The sequence below is a fragment of the Phacochoerus africanus genome, chromosome 5 (assembly GCF_016906955.1).
Source record: "Phacochoerus africanus isolate WHEZ1 chromosome 5, ROS_Pafr_v1, whole genome shotgun sequence".
Taxonomy (NCBI): Eukaryota; Metazoa; Chordata; class Mammalia; order Artiodactyla; family Suidae; genus Phacochoerus; species Phacochoerus africanus.
In genome coordinates, this window is record NC_062548.1 from 116,167,498 (window position 1) to 116,182,113 (window position 14,616).

At 46.3% G+C, this 14,616-nt stretch overlaps 1 protein-coding gene across 3 annotated transcripts in view; it reads right to left on the bottom strand.

Annotated features, from left to right (window-relative positions):
* GCKR (glucokinase regulator) overlaps positions 1 to 14,616 on the bottom strand; it is a 31,461-nt gene that overhangs the window by 8,238 nt on the left and 8,607 nt on the right. For all 3 annotated transcript variants that reach the window (XM_047782385.1, XM_047782384.1, XM_047782386.1), the window contains 8 exons: positions 11,540 to 11,645; positions 9,227 to 9,345; positions 8,521 to 8,619; positions 8,186 to 8,283; positions 7,766 to 7,842; positions 7,282 to 7,378; positions 6,991 to 7,088; positions 6,805 to 6,888 (listed from right to left, as the gene is read on the bottom strand). In XM_047782385.1, the coding sequence (XP_047638341.1) occupies positions 6,805 to 6,888; positions 6,991 to 7,088; positions 7,282 to 7,378; positions 7,766 to 7,842; positions 8,186 to 8,283; positions 8,521 to 8,619; positions 9,227 to 9,345; positions 11,540 to 11,645 (778 nt within the window). The remainder of the gene's footprint in view (positions 1 to 6,804; positions 6,889 to 6,990; positions 7,089 to 7,281; positions 7,379 to 7,765; positions 7,843 to 8,185; positions 8,284 to 8,520; positions 8,620 to 9,226; positions 9,346 to 11,539; positions 11,646 to 14,616) is intronic.

A 14,616-nucleotide genomic window follows, 5' to 3' on the forward strand; every position in this document is an offset into this window, starting at 1 on the left:
GTAGGGAAGCAGACATTCTGATATATTTCAGGTGCAAGATAGGAAACCTTGCAATATTTACCAAAATCATGGATGTATTTAACCTCTACTACTTTGAGGAATTTACCCCAAAGAAATGTTTACTTCTAACATTACAAAAATTCATGCATACTCACTGCATCTTTTTTTTTTTTTTTTGGTCTTTTTGCTTTTTCTTGAGCCATTCCCACGGCATATGGAGGTTCCCAGGCTAGGGGTCGAATCAGAGCTGTAGCCACTGGCTTATGCCAGAACCATAGCAACGCTGGATCTGAGCTGCGTCTGCAACCTACACCACAGCTCACGGCAACGCCGGATCTTTAACCCACTGAGCAAGGCCAGGGATCGAACCCACCACCTCATGATTCCTAGTCAGATTCGTTAACCACTGAGCCACAACGGGAACTCCATACTCACTGCATCATTATTGGTAATATCAAAATATAGGAAACAACCAAATGTCCTACATAAGAGACTACACAAATAACCCTTGCACATGAACCAACATACCCAAAAGTAAAAAATTATGAGAAAGAGTTCTATAAACTGGAATGCGGTTATTTTCAGGATATCTTGTTAAAGCACAAAAGAATATATATATAGTACGCTGCTTCCTGTATAAGAAAGAAATGCAAAACATACACACACACACTTTTTTTTTTGTAAAAAGAAAGACAGGAGGATGTCAGTCACTAATGAAATTGGCTATTTGCAGAGATGAGTGGGAATGGGGTGGAAGGAATAGCGAAGGAAATGGGGACATCTTTTTATACAGTTCTGACTTTTATGTCATGTTACGTTTTATATAATCAAAGGATAAAATTAGATCAAAAGCTGAAAAAACTCTAAAGTTGAAAACAAGTAAAAATAAATGAAACCTAACTGTACCGCGTTAATAACATAACCACAAAGAGAAAGAAAAAATGTAATACAAGTGACTTTTGAACACATTTATCTATCTTGAGAGGGATGTGCTCAAAGGACAACAAGAACCGCAAAAATCTTGACACTTCTTGGTACGTTTGTGAACAACAGTGGTATTAAGGGAGCAATTCCAAACCTGTTTGGTATTTACGGTAGGATTGAGCAAAGGGTAACTATATTGATGATGCTGGAAATCAACCTTCTCACTAAGGGAAAACAGGAGAAGGAGGATGTATGTGAATATATTTCCTTGTTCTTTCTACTGAAAGGGCTTAGAGGCAAAGACAAACCAGTAGCACTGAGCATAACTAGCACCTAACTTTCTAAACACCAGTCTCCACTAAGAACCAGGGTTCCTTGGAAAATGACTGATTCCAGGGCTGGAACCAGGAAAAGCACAAGATGAACCAGGGCCAACATTTTTGTGCTCCTACAGAGGAGGTAAACTATTGCAGACACACACACACACACACACACACACACACTCAAATGTAAATAATGAAGAAATTTATAAACTGCAGTGATTTTCAGTATATCTTGTTAAGCAAAAATGCAAGGCATAAAAGAGTATACATATTGCATAAGAGAAAAGGAGAATTTTTTTTTTTTTTTGTAAAAAGAAACACAGCAGAGTGTTCAAATGCTAATGTGGAGAGATGTGTCATAAGAACACAGGGGCCAGCTTGAATGAGCTCTCATTTTGAGCATTAAAATGAGTAATGACAGGAATGCATTAAAACACACTTCACCACCACAACAAAAATTCATGAGTCCATATCAATACCAAACAAACAAATACAGATAAGACGGGAAGAGAAGAGAGATTTCCTTTACAGAAGAATGCCAACTAATAAATGTAGACAGAAGGCTAGAAATAGAAAAATCACCATTTAAAACCATCATAGCAATCATTTATTCAACCAAGACTCATCAGTGGATGCTAAAACCATGGGCGAAAGACTGCTGAGAAATAAGATATGAAGAAATCTAGTAGACACACTTGACCAAACGATCAACGTGCGTCACCAATAAAGGGACACACTGATAGCAGAGGCCTCCTCGTGGGACACACTGATAAAGGCACAGGCTCATTGATGCTGGAATCCTGACCCCGGAATGTAACCTGACTGTAAGGAAGAAACAATCAAGCAAATCCAATGTGAGAGGCACATTCTGGAAAACAATTGGTCTAAACTTCTAAAAATATCAATGTCATGAAAGACATCAAAAATGACTGAGGAACTCAGATTAAAGGAACTACGAAGCTATGACAACTAAATGCAATGTATTATTCTTGAACAGGTCCTGGATCTGGAAAATAAAAACAATACAGGAATAAGTGGGGAATATTTGAATATAGTCATAACAGTGTTGTATTAACTACCTTCTTCTCGAGTGTGATAATTATGTTGTAATTATGTAGGCAAATGCCCTTGCTCTTAGGGAACACAGTAATTTGCGTCAAGTATCATGACATCTCCAATTATCTTTCAAATGATTCAGGGGAAAAGAGAGATGAAGCAGATGTGGTAAAATGCTAATGCTTGAATCTAGGGGAAAGCATATGGGTATTCATTGTACTATTCTTGCAATTTTTCGGCAGATTTGAAATTTTTCAAAATAAAAGTGTGGGTGGAGTTTACATCAAAAATATTTCCGCAAGCAAAGATTTATAAGCTCTAAAAGAAGCCTCCTTATTTCAAACAATTTCAATATATTTGAAAAGATTAAAAACCGGAATCATGCAAAAGACAAAAACCACACACACACACAAATTGATAGACCTGACTATGTAAAAAAACATAAATAAAATGTCTCTACATCCAAAACAGAGAAATAAAAAATAATAAACTGGGAAGAAATATGGAACAGGAAAAAAAAAAAGGCTACTATCTTTGATGTATACAGTCTCTCTTACAAATTAGAAGGAAAAAATACCCTCCCCCAAAAAACAGATGAAAATGCCCAAAAGAACTGAAGAAGTACAATGAAAAAAAAAAAACAAAAAAAAAAACCTCAGTGGCCAATGTATATCTTTAAGGAGACAATCTCCATAATAATTAGAGAAACATATTGGAGTTTTTTTGTGGCACAGCAGTTAAGGATCTGGTATTGGGTCACTGCTGTGGTGTGGGGTCAATCACTAGCCCAGGAACTTCTATACACCATGGGTGCAGCCAAAAAAAAAAAAAAGAAAAAAGAAAGAAGTATAAACTATAAAAAAAACTGGGAGTTCCCGTCGTGGCGCAGCGGTTAACGAATCCGACTAGGAACCATGAGGTTGCGGGTTCGGTCCCTGCCCTTGCTCAGTGGGTTAACGATCCGGCGTTGCCGTGAGCTGTGGTGTAGGTTGCAGACGCGGCTCGGATCCCGCGATGCTGTGGCTCTGGCGTAGGCCGGTGGCTACAGCTACGATTCAACCCCTAGCCTGGGAACCTCCATATGCCGAGGGATCGGCCCAAGAAATAGCAACAACAACAACAATAACAACAACAAAAGACAAAAAATAAATAAATAAATACAATAAAAAATAAAAAAAACTAACCACTGTGGCTCAGTGGTAATGAATCCAACTAGTATCCATGAAGATGCAGGTTCAATCCCCGGCCTCACTCAGTAGGCTAAGGATCTGGCATTGCTATGAGTTGTGGTGTAGGTTGTAAATGTGGCTCAGATCTGGTATTACTGTGTGGTGTAGGCCAGCAGCTGCAGTTCCGATTTGATCCCTTGCCCGAAAACTTCCATATGCCGAAGGTACAGCCTTAAAAAGCAAAAAACAAACAAAAAAACACTGAAATGGCTTTCATTTTGCTTTGCTTTTTTTGCTTTGCTGATTAGTGAAGATTAAAAAGAACAATGCTACCCAGTATTTTAAGGGTGTGCAGAAAAAGGCAATTTTACACTCTGTTTATAAACCTCTTCGGGGGTGATCATATCCTTCAAAAAGCCTTAAAACTTTACCTACCCTTTGCCTAACCACCCCACTTTTGGTGGTTTATCCTAATGAATAGTCAAATGTATGCATAAGGATATTCTGTATAGCATTTTAACAAAAGCCATAGTATTGCAACTATAATGTCTGACACTTGGGGTTAATCAAATTATGGTACATCCCTACCATGGAATACTGTTTTGACATCAAAAATGATGATGTAGGGAGTTCCCGTCGTGGCGCAGTGGTTAACGAATCCGACTAGGAACCATGAGGTTGCGGGTTCGGTCCCTGCCCTTGCTCAGTGGGTTAACGATCCGGCGTTGCCGTGAGCTGTGGTGTAGGTTGCAGACGCGGCTCGGATCCTGCGTTGCTGTGGCTCTGGCGTAGGCCGGTGGCTACAGCTCCGATTAGACCCCTAGCCTGGGAACCTCCATATGCCTCGGAATCGGCCCAAAGAAATAGCAAAAAGACAGAAAGAAAAAAAAAATGGTGATGTAGATATAGAAGAACGGTGTTCAGAAGTTCCTGTTATGGCTCAGCGGGTTAAAAACCCAACTAGTATCCATGAGGATGCAGGTTCAATCCCCAGCCTCGCTCAGTGGGTTAAGAACCCAATGTTGCTGCAAGCTGTGGAGAAGGTCACAGATGCCACTTAGATCTGGCATTGCTAAGGCGGTAGTGCAGGCTGGCAGCTGTAGCTCTGATTTGACCCCTAGCCTTGGGAACCGCTATATGTTGCAGGTACGGCCCTAAAAAGACAAAAAAAAAAGAAGAAAGGTATACAGAAAGGTGTTCTTAATTTTAAATGAAGAGAAGTTAAAAACAGCATGTCAAGTGTGATCCTATTTTTATTTAAATATATTTACATATGCACAAAAATGCAGAGGGACATTCTCCAAAATTTGCCTAAGTAGGCTTTTTTGGAAGAAGGTAGATTATGGATTTTTTTTTTCTTTCTTTTGATTTCCGTATCTTCTAAAGCTTTGACAATAATACATTGCTATTATAATTATAATTTTCTTTAAAAATACAGTCCTTTAAAATATCACAGATTATCATTCCCTACTATATCCCCTACCCCTGGGATAGTACTTGGCATGTGATAGGTACTCTAAAAATATTTGTCAAATGAATGAATAAAAGGATCTTTTCAAGTCATGAACATGATTGAAATTTATGTTGTATGGCGAAATAAACCATGGATTTGGAGTCACAAAACCTGACTTGAAATCCTGACTCCTGTCTTAGCCATATGGTCATGATTACAACCCCTTAATCTCTCTCTCTCTTTTTTTTTTTGCTTTTTTTTACAGCCACAATTGTGGCGTATGGAAGTTCCTGGGCTAGGGGTCGAATTGGAGTTACAGCCACTGGCCACAGCCACAGCCACAGCAATAGTGGGATCCGAGCTGCGCGTCTGTGACCTACACCACAGCCCATGCCAACACCAGATCCTTAATCCACTGAGTGAGGCCAGGGATCGAACCTGCATCCTCATGGATCCTAGTGAGGTTGGTTAACTGCTGAGCCACAAAGAGAAGTCCCTTTCTCTCTCTCTTTTTTTTCTTTTTTTTTGGCTGTTGCTGTTGGTTTTCGGTTTTGGCCACGCCTGGGGCATGTGGAGATTCCCAGGCCAGGGATCAAACGCACACCACAGCAGTGACTCGGGCTATTGCAGCAACAACACTGGACCCTCAACCTGCTGCACCACAAGGGATCTCCACAATCCCTTAATCTCCTAATTTCGGTTTACTCATCTGGGAAATGGGGACGCTAGACATACATATCTTAGGAGATTGTTTTGTTTTGTTTTGTTTTTGTCTTTTTGCTATTTCTTTGGGCCGCTCCCTCGGCATATGGAGGTTCCCAGGCTAGGGGTCCAATCGGAGCCGTAGCCACCGGCCTACGCCAGAGCCACAGCAACGCGGGATCCAAGCCGCGTCTGCAACCTACACCACAGCTCACGGCAACGCCGGATCCTTAACCCACTGAGCAAGGGCAGGGACCGAACCCGCAACCTCATGGTTCCTAGTCGGATTCGTTAACCACTGCGCCACGACGGGAACTCCATCTTAGGAGATTGTTAAGAGAACTGAGATAATATATGTGAAATATTTTGCCCTATATATTTTTTCCTTTTTTGGCCACCCCGAGGCGTATGGAGTTCCCAGGCCAGGGATAAGATCCGAGTCACAGCTGTGACCTAAACTGCAGCTTCAGCAACACCGGATCCCTCACCCACTGTGCCAGGCCAGGGATCGAACCTGCGTCCCAGGGCTCCCAAGACTGAGTTCTGAGGGCAGGTAGGGAGCATACCAGCTCTTGTCTGGTCAAGTTGTGAAGCTCCTTGGAAGAGGTGGTTTGAATAATGGATGAGACCACGTCTCCCTCCAGAGCAACCCTTCAGGGGCCTGGTTCTGCCCCTGGAGGATGGATGGATGGGGGTCAAGTGAGAAAACAGAACCAGAGACATGAAACTTCTTTCTTTCTCGGGCCATGAAGCAGAGCTGAACTGGCATCCAGAGGTCCTGATGCCCTCTCCAAATTCTAAACTGCAACGTGCATCCAAAGTGATTGTTCTACAGTTATTAGTAAGCAGGGATTGTATCAGTGGAATATTATCTGCAGTGAATTCGGCATAGGACAACTTGCAAAAAATATGCCTTAAAGGCTTTTGGATGGTGCGGGTGATTATAGCATCGACAATTAAGCTGTGACAAAGGACCCAAGAGTATCTGTCGGGGGGTTGGCGGCCTATCCTGAACTGTGTGTATTTCTAGAGAGACCTGAATGCAGTAGCCCACTGACTTGGAAACTCTGACTAGTGACCTGGTAACATAAGAACTTGCCCAGCTGGCTTGGAGGAAGTCACGAAGCTTTCAACCCCATGCCCCCCACTGCAGATCTTACCTCCCCATCCCCCATACCTGGATGAAGTTCCCTTCATATTCGAAGAAAAGCAGTGGCCACGTGATGCTGATGATGGAAGGGAAGAGCTTCTTCAGAGGGGTCTGGAAAGACAGAGGTGGCAGCAAGAGGGGCAGGATTGTCATCTGTAGGAAGGCCTTGCTGGAACTCCCACCCGGGCCCCCTCCCGGAGGCTGGACCCTCACCGGCAGGGACTGCCCCACAGTGCCGTGTGCCAAGGCCTGGATGTTGGAGGTCTTCTCTTTCACCTGCTCCACCAGGGTCTGCACCTCGGCCAGGTTGTCTAGGAAGGGGAGAGGGCATTGGAGTGGAAAGGCTGGCTGCTCCGCTGTTCCTCCTCCTTCCCTGGGGTCCAGAGCACACGCTCCAGTCCCTGCCTCCGAGCGGGGGCCCTCGGACCCAGAAAACCGATAGTTCCTCTGAGTCACTCTGCTGCCTCCATCCCCTCACCCCATCCCTCCCAGCTTCCCTCGCACCATCCAGGGTGAAAATGAAGACCACAGTGTCAACTTCCGTGAGGGCCGGCAGGATGGAAGTCAGGAAGTCCTCCTGGGAGAAGGTGAAATGGGGACCCTGGGGCAGAAAAACAGGGGAGAGGAATTCCCATGAAAAACTCCAGCACATGGACTTGGAGACCAAAGAGGGCCCTAGAGAGCATCTAACACAGAGCTTTTGTCCCCAGACATAACAATCAAATTTCAAACAGGTCAAGTGTTTTGCCCAAGATGACACAGCAAGGTGGTGGAGGAGCACTGGACCAGAGCCAGGTTTAGGGGGTGAATCCAGAGCTTTCCACACTCCCTGTGTTACCCCCACCCCCCATCTCACAATCTCTAATCCGTGTTCCCTTCTCTGGTCCACCCCATGGTACCCCCCTACCTCTTTCCACTTTCCCCTTGTCTCCCCCCCTCTGCACACCAGTTAGCTTCACAACTTCCCCAAGTCCCATCCTCTTCCCACCTGGTTGATGAGCTCAGCCTTCTGGTTAAACATGTCACTGTGATCACCAATGAGAAAGCCACGGATGTCTCGGAAATCTGGGAGGGTCAAGGACAGGGAGAGAGGAGTGATGGGCTTCATGGGAAAGTAAGGGTCTGGGCTTGGGGACGTGTCAGTGGGGCTGGGGGGAATGTGGCAAGTGGGGTGCAGAATGGAGAGTAACACTCATGGGAGGCCAGCGCTAGGCATGGGGCTGGGAGCTGAGGGATCAAGGACCAAGTCGGGGTTCAAAGCAAGGAGCATTTGACTGAAATGCCTCTTTAGACAGGCAGGATGGCCATTGACGGAGGAGCACCCAGGGCTTGGAGGGAAGAATGTGGATAGCAGACCAGGGCTTGGGATCAGGAGGAATCAGGAAGAAAGTCTGGACTAGGGCCTCACCAGCACCAAAACTGTGGATGCACTCGACTCCATCCATGATGGCAATGATGCCCAGAGTCTGCCAGCCAACCAGGTGCACTCGGCCTTTTTTCTCCAGACTGAGAATGAGTCAGAGGTCAGAACACGAGAGGAGAGATCACAGGGAAAAAAAGTCCAGAGATCAGAGAAAGATACACATGGAAAAGCACAGGAATAAACCAACCGAAAGCTGACCCAGACCCTCCATCACGCAGACCCGCTACCCTCCCCGTGGTAAGATGTCTCGTAGAGTCCCCCCTGCTCTCAGGACACTCCCCGTCCAGGCCACTGCCCCCTCCAAATACACGTCTACACACCTGGTGCTGGCTTGCTTCATCAGCGCGGCGATCTTGGCGCTTTGACTATAGGTCACCTGATGAGCCCGCTCAAATGTCCGCAGGATTTCCAGAAGGCATCTGGGAGAAAGGCCACCAGCTCCCAGGGCAGGCCCAGTGCCCCCCACTCAAAAAGCCTGGGCACCTCCCACCCTGAAGAAGGCACGATTCCCTTAAGACTAAGTTCTGCTGGTCCCTGATGGACCAGCCGGCACTCAAGGGGCAGGGGGGAGCTTCAGCAGGCAGAAAAGACAAGAGCAGAAAGGGATAGGGCATCTAGAACAGCGGGAGGAGGAGGGGAGCAGAGCCGACAAGGAGGTAAGTGAGCAGGGTGGAAGCTCGGCGAGACCCTGGTAAGGGAAGTGGGTCCACAGCAGGGTCAACTGAGGACCTGGAGCACCCCCACATCAAAGACAAGGGAGCTAGGTTAGCTCTGCATGGCCCAGCTGGGCACAGGGAGCAGGTCTGGACCCGAGGAATCCAGGGTCTGCTGGAAACAAACCAGACAGTGACTGTGTGATGGGGACAAGAGCGTCCGCCTGGCAGCGCCTTTCCCAGGGTAGAAAGGGCAGGGCCTCCGTCTTGCTGCTCCCAGCCCAGTCTCCACATCCAAACCTGCCATTCCCCCACCTGCACGCTCCCACCCGCTGCCTGCCTCTGAGCTCTCTCTGGTCCGGGTCCTCCCTACCTCGGAGATGCCTCGATGCCCCGGTCCACAGTCTTGTGAGCTGCCAGTAACAGGGTTTCCAGCAGGACCTTGGTAGCGCTTCCACCTTTCAATCGGGAGCAGCCGCTGAGGCCTTCGGGCTGAGGAGCCATGACACCCAGGGGGAAATTGGGAGAAGAAGGAGGGTCCTGGAGTTCACCAGTTAGTGACTGCTGTGCATGCAACCTGGTTAGTGGCTCTTGGACATGCGAGCTGGTTAGTGGCCACTAGGCACGCATCTGTAGGACTGGGGGCCCCCAATGTGCTGTAAGGAGGAATGATGGGTTGAGGGCTTAACCGAGAAGAGAAAAGGGAGTAAAAAGGGCCACCTCTGGTCATTTCTATGGTACATTCAGGACTCTGGAGAGGAAGCCAGAGTAACTGGGTCCCCTGTTAGCTGAGAATACGGGTTTTTCAGAGAGGGTTTTTCCCCCCCCCCGAGAACTTTCTCCCCACTACATTCCCTATTTTTTTTTTTTTTTTTTGGCCGTGCAGAAGTTCCCAGGCCAGGGATCAAACCCGAGCCACAGCAATGACCTGAGCCACAGCAGTGAAAACACTGGATCCTTAACTTGCTGAGCCACCAGGGAACTCCCATCCCCCACTTTTCTTCCTTTCCTGGTTGCACCTGTGGCATATCCATCCCCCATTTTTTAAAAAGCAGTTTGTGGAGTTCCCATCGTGGCTCAGTGGTTAACGAATCTGACTAGGAACCATGAGGTTGCAGGTTTGATCCCTGGCCTCACTCATCGGGTTAAGGATCCAGCGTTGCCATGAGCTATGGTGTAGGTCGCAGACTTAGCTCAGATCCTGTGTTGCTGTGGCTGTGGTGTAGGCCATCAGCTACAGCTCCGATTCGACCCCTAGTCTGGGAACCTCCATGCACTGCAGGTGCAGCCCTAGAAAAGGCAAAAAGACCAAAAAAAAATATTTTTTTTTAAATAAATAAAAAGCAGTTTGTTAATCCAAACACCACATTTCATGTTCTTTGGACAGACCGATGAAGCAGCCTCTGATTGTGATTGTACAGATATGCGCCATGACACACCAAATAGATAAAGAGACTACAGCAAAAAGAATGATAAAAGCAGTGTCTGAGAAAAGAAGATTAAAAATAAGTAACTGCAGGAGTTCCTGTTGTGATGCAGTGAAAATGAATCCAACTAGGAACCATGAGGTTGAGGGTTTGATCCCCGGCCTCCCTCAGTGGGTTAAGGATCTGGCGTTGCTGTGAACTGTGGTGTAGGTTGTAGAAGCCACTTGGATCTGTGTTGCTGTGGCTGTGGTGTAGGCCGGCAGCTGTAGCTCCGATTCAACGCCTAGTCTGGGAACCTCCATATCCCATGGGTGTGGCCCTAAAAAATAAAACAACAACAACAAAAAAGTAAATAACTGCAAAAAGGAAAAGATGAGCATCTGGAAGATGAAAGATACAGAGCTTGTGTGTCACATGGAATCCCTGCCTTCCTATCTCACAAAAGGAAGATCAAGGAGAATGGCACAGGGGCTCCTGTTGTGACTCAGTAGTAACGAACCCAACTAGTACCCATGAGGATGCAAATATGATCCCTGGCCTCGCTCAGTGGGTTAAGGATCCGGTGTTGCTGTTGCTGTGAGCTGTGACGTAGGTCACAGACAGGGCTCAGATCTCGAATTGCTGTGGCTGTAGGCTGGCAGCTGCAGCTCCGACTTGACCCCTAGCCTGGGAACTTCCATATGCCATGGGTGCAGCCCTAAAAAGCCAAAAAAAAAAAAAGGAGAATGGCACAGATGTGCCCATCCCTGGCTGCAGGGGCAGGGGCAGGGATCCGGCTAAGGCCCTTGTAAGGTCAAAGGAAGGGCAGACAATGCTAGTGAGATACAGCCACCATCCAGAGGAAAAAAGAACAGGAGCACTGAAGGCTTAGAAGGCCCACATCAATTTTGGAGAGTTTTAGAAAAGCAGAGGAATGAAACTGCATCACATTTTCTTAAAAGCCCATATTTGAAATTTAAATGTATAAAAGACACAAAAAGAAATTCACTATCTTATTCAATACTTTCTACACACAGATTCAAAAGAGCTTCTTTAAACAGAAACTGCCCTGGACCATTTAGGTGTTTAATGACTGACTTAAGAGACAAGGTCAGAATGGAAATAAAACATCTTAAGGGGAAAAACAAAATGAGAAAATAGGGTTCGATTTACAACATTTTAGTAGACCCACAACACCAGGAATTTAGACAAGATGTAACAGAACCTAAAATTGGAGGCCCTAAGTAGGGACAAGGGGGAGGGGCGGGGGCAGGTCTCACCCCAATTGCAGGATTGAGCACAAAAGCTTCCTGCTTCTCTTGCAGTTTCTGCATCCGCTCTGCTATTTGCCGGAACGTTGAACTCCAGTCTTCAATGGGGTCATTTCTGGGGCCCACAGAGAGACAGAGGGGGGAATTATCATCTGTGAGGATCTAAAGGAAGGGCCCTGGATGGGAGCTGGGAACAAAGACCACACTGGGGTAGGGGTCAGAGGTCAACCACTTCCTAGAGAGATGTGCTTTGATGCTCATAGCAGCCGCTGTGTCCTTGAACCACATGGATGAGGGTTAAAAAAACATCCAGCAGTTTAAGCCCAGAGCAAAGCCAACACTCGAGTGTGACGTTCCAGCCCGAGCCCAGAACTCTGTGTCCTGGTCCTCGCGCAGGTCCTATGGCCATGACCACACGAGCTGCACCCTCTGCAAGCCCCTGGGAAAATGCCTATCATCTGAATATCTCAAAATCTCCATCATATTTTCCGTCTTAGGGTCCATCGGAAGCCTTTCCCGTTCCAAGAAACATATTCTAGAATCTGTCCAAACTGTGAACCCCTTGCTACCCGAGGGAAGAGGTAACAGTTCCCACTGAAAGAACCAAGCTGCAAGATAGGAAGTGAAGCAACGAACAGTAAGGAGACATCCCTTGAAGAAATCGATCAGGAACAAAACAAGGTGCGGATGAGGAGGGCAACAGGCTTGCCGTCAGCTCAGGCGCAACCAGGAGATCTCAAAGAGCGGGGGGCTTCTGCAGTTGGCTCTCCTGGCTTTGAAAGGGGATCACTGGTGAATCACGCATCACGGCAGGACCTCAAAGAGTTCCTTCTGTCTATGGCCTCCCACGCTTGCTGTTATCATTGCATTCCTACAAAGGTTCCATCCCTTCTTGAACTATTTTTATTTTTTTTCCCATCCCTAGGATTTCTGCAGTGAATACATGGCACATGTAACACACCCATTGGGTAAAGTGTTTCCTATCATTTGTCCTCAAACTACTTCTGACACTTCCTAGAGACCTAAGACAGAAGAGAAGCCTCAGCAGAGAGCGGAGTCAGTGTTCACTGTGTGGTTGAAAACTGAAACTCCCAGACTTGGCTGGTTATCAAAACTACCTACAGAGGTTTGGTTTTTTAATAACGACCCATGTCTGGGTTCCATGCCCACCCTGAGAGGGCACTTCAATAGTTCTGGCACGGAGCTCCCCAGATCTATATTTTTAAAAAGCTTCCCAGACAATTCTGAAGATCAGCCAAGTTGGGGAGCTACTGATTTAAGGAACAACTGGAAGATCTCCACGCCTGCATTGTTTGAAATCCTTCATTTCACTTAGTCATAGTGCCTGAAATTAGCATCCACTGCAGCAGATATATTTGTGGTGAAGGAAAGTCCTCCATTAAAAGAGATCAGGCTCTTTTACACCTTGTGTGAATTACACTGCACGGCCTGGAATCTGGGAGTTTAAAAAGGAGCTCAGAGAGAACTCAGCTGTCCCTCTCCCGGAGACCACCACTAAATACACCGAGCTGCTCTCGAGTAATCAACAAGCTTTGGCGGGAATACCTCCAGGGACAGGAAGCCCTCAGCTTCACAGGGCGGCCCACTCCAATGGTTTATTTAGCAGAGCTTCCCCAGCCTGGCTGTGCAGCAGAATCTCTAGCGATGCTTCCAAAAATTAGATATATCAGGGCCTTACCCCGAACCTACCACATCAGACCTCTCACAAGAATTTCTCTCCTTTTTCCTAACAGTCTCAAGGCAGGGCATCCTCAGGATCACGCCTGAGCAGTATTGGTTTGCGACGCTGGCCTTCTTTGAGATCAAAGTGGCCATTTAGACAGAGCGTAAGAGGGAGGTGACTAGAGGCACAGGGATCTCAGGAAAGGGGAACAGGGTGGGGGATGTGAGTAGCCAGAGGGGACCAAAGAAGCTTCTGGAATGAAGGAGAAAGGGCTCTAATTTAAGGCAGCAAAGGAGACTAGGAAGCCAGTCAAAACTCAGCAGCTACTACTTCGTCTTCGAAAAAAATGCTTGAGACCCTCCTCAGATGAAACTACAGATCTTTGGAGTTCCCGTCGTGGCACAGTGGAAACACATCTGACTAGGAACCAGGAGGTTGCAGGTTCGATCCCTGGCCTTACTCAGTGGGTTAAGGATCCTGTGTTGCTGTGGCTGTGGTGTAGGCCGGCAGCTGTAACTCTGATTTGATCCCTAGCCCGGGAACCTCCGTATGCCACGGGTGCGGCCCCAAAAAGCAAAAAAAAAAAAAAAAGAAAAGAAAAGAAAGAAAGGAAATGCAGATCTTTGTGGCATTTTCCTGACCCTATTCTATCCGCTGACCCTCGTTTTCCTTGCATCTTCTCCCTCTGCTTTATTTTATTTTTTAGAAGCTGAAAACTTTTTTTATTTCTCAGTGAATTTATTACATTTATAGTTGTACAATGATCATCACAATCCAATTTTATAGGATTTCCATCCCACAACCCCAGGAGGCTGAAAACTTTTAATAGCAGTTATTGAACCATGACAAATTTATGCCGTAATTGATTTTTATGTATAATTAATGAGGGACAGATCATTATAGCGAATATGCTCCGAAAAACAAATCAATGCATAGCCGCCTCATACTTTGAAAGTCAACAGATCTGGCGTGGACTCAACTTCTCTAGGTAATGTGAATCCCCTCCTGCCTCTGAACCGACATGAATATCCTTCTAAGGCAGAAATCAACCCAACCTTTCCTCAGCTAGCAAAACGATTCCATAACAAACACTCCTCAAAATCCCTACATAGGGTCAACTGGATTCCAAAGCAGATCTTTTCCAAGATACGTGGGAACTTTAGCTTTTCTTTCTATTCTTTCTTGGGTCTGTTCTTGGTCAGAGTTGTAGCAAAGATTATCAGGGATGGTCCAGGTCTTCACTATTGTTGATTCTTTTTTTTTTTTTTGTCTTTTCTAGGGCCACTCCTGTGGCATATGGAGGTTCCCAGGCTAAGGGTCGAATCAGAGCTGTAGCCGCCAGCCTACGCCACAGCCACAACAACGCGGGATCTGAGCCACATCTGCGACCCACACCACAGCT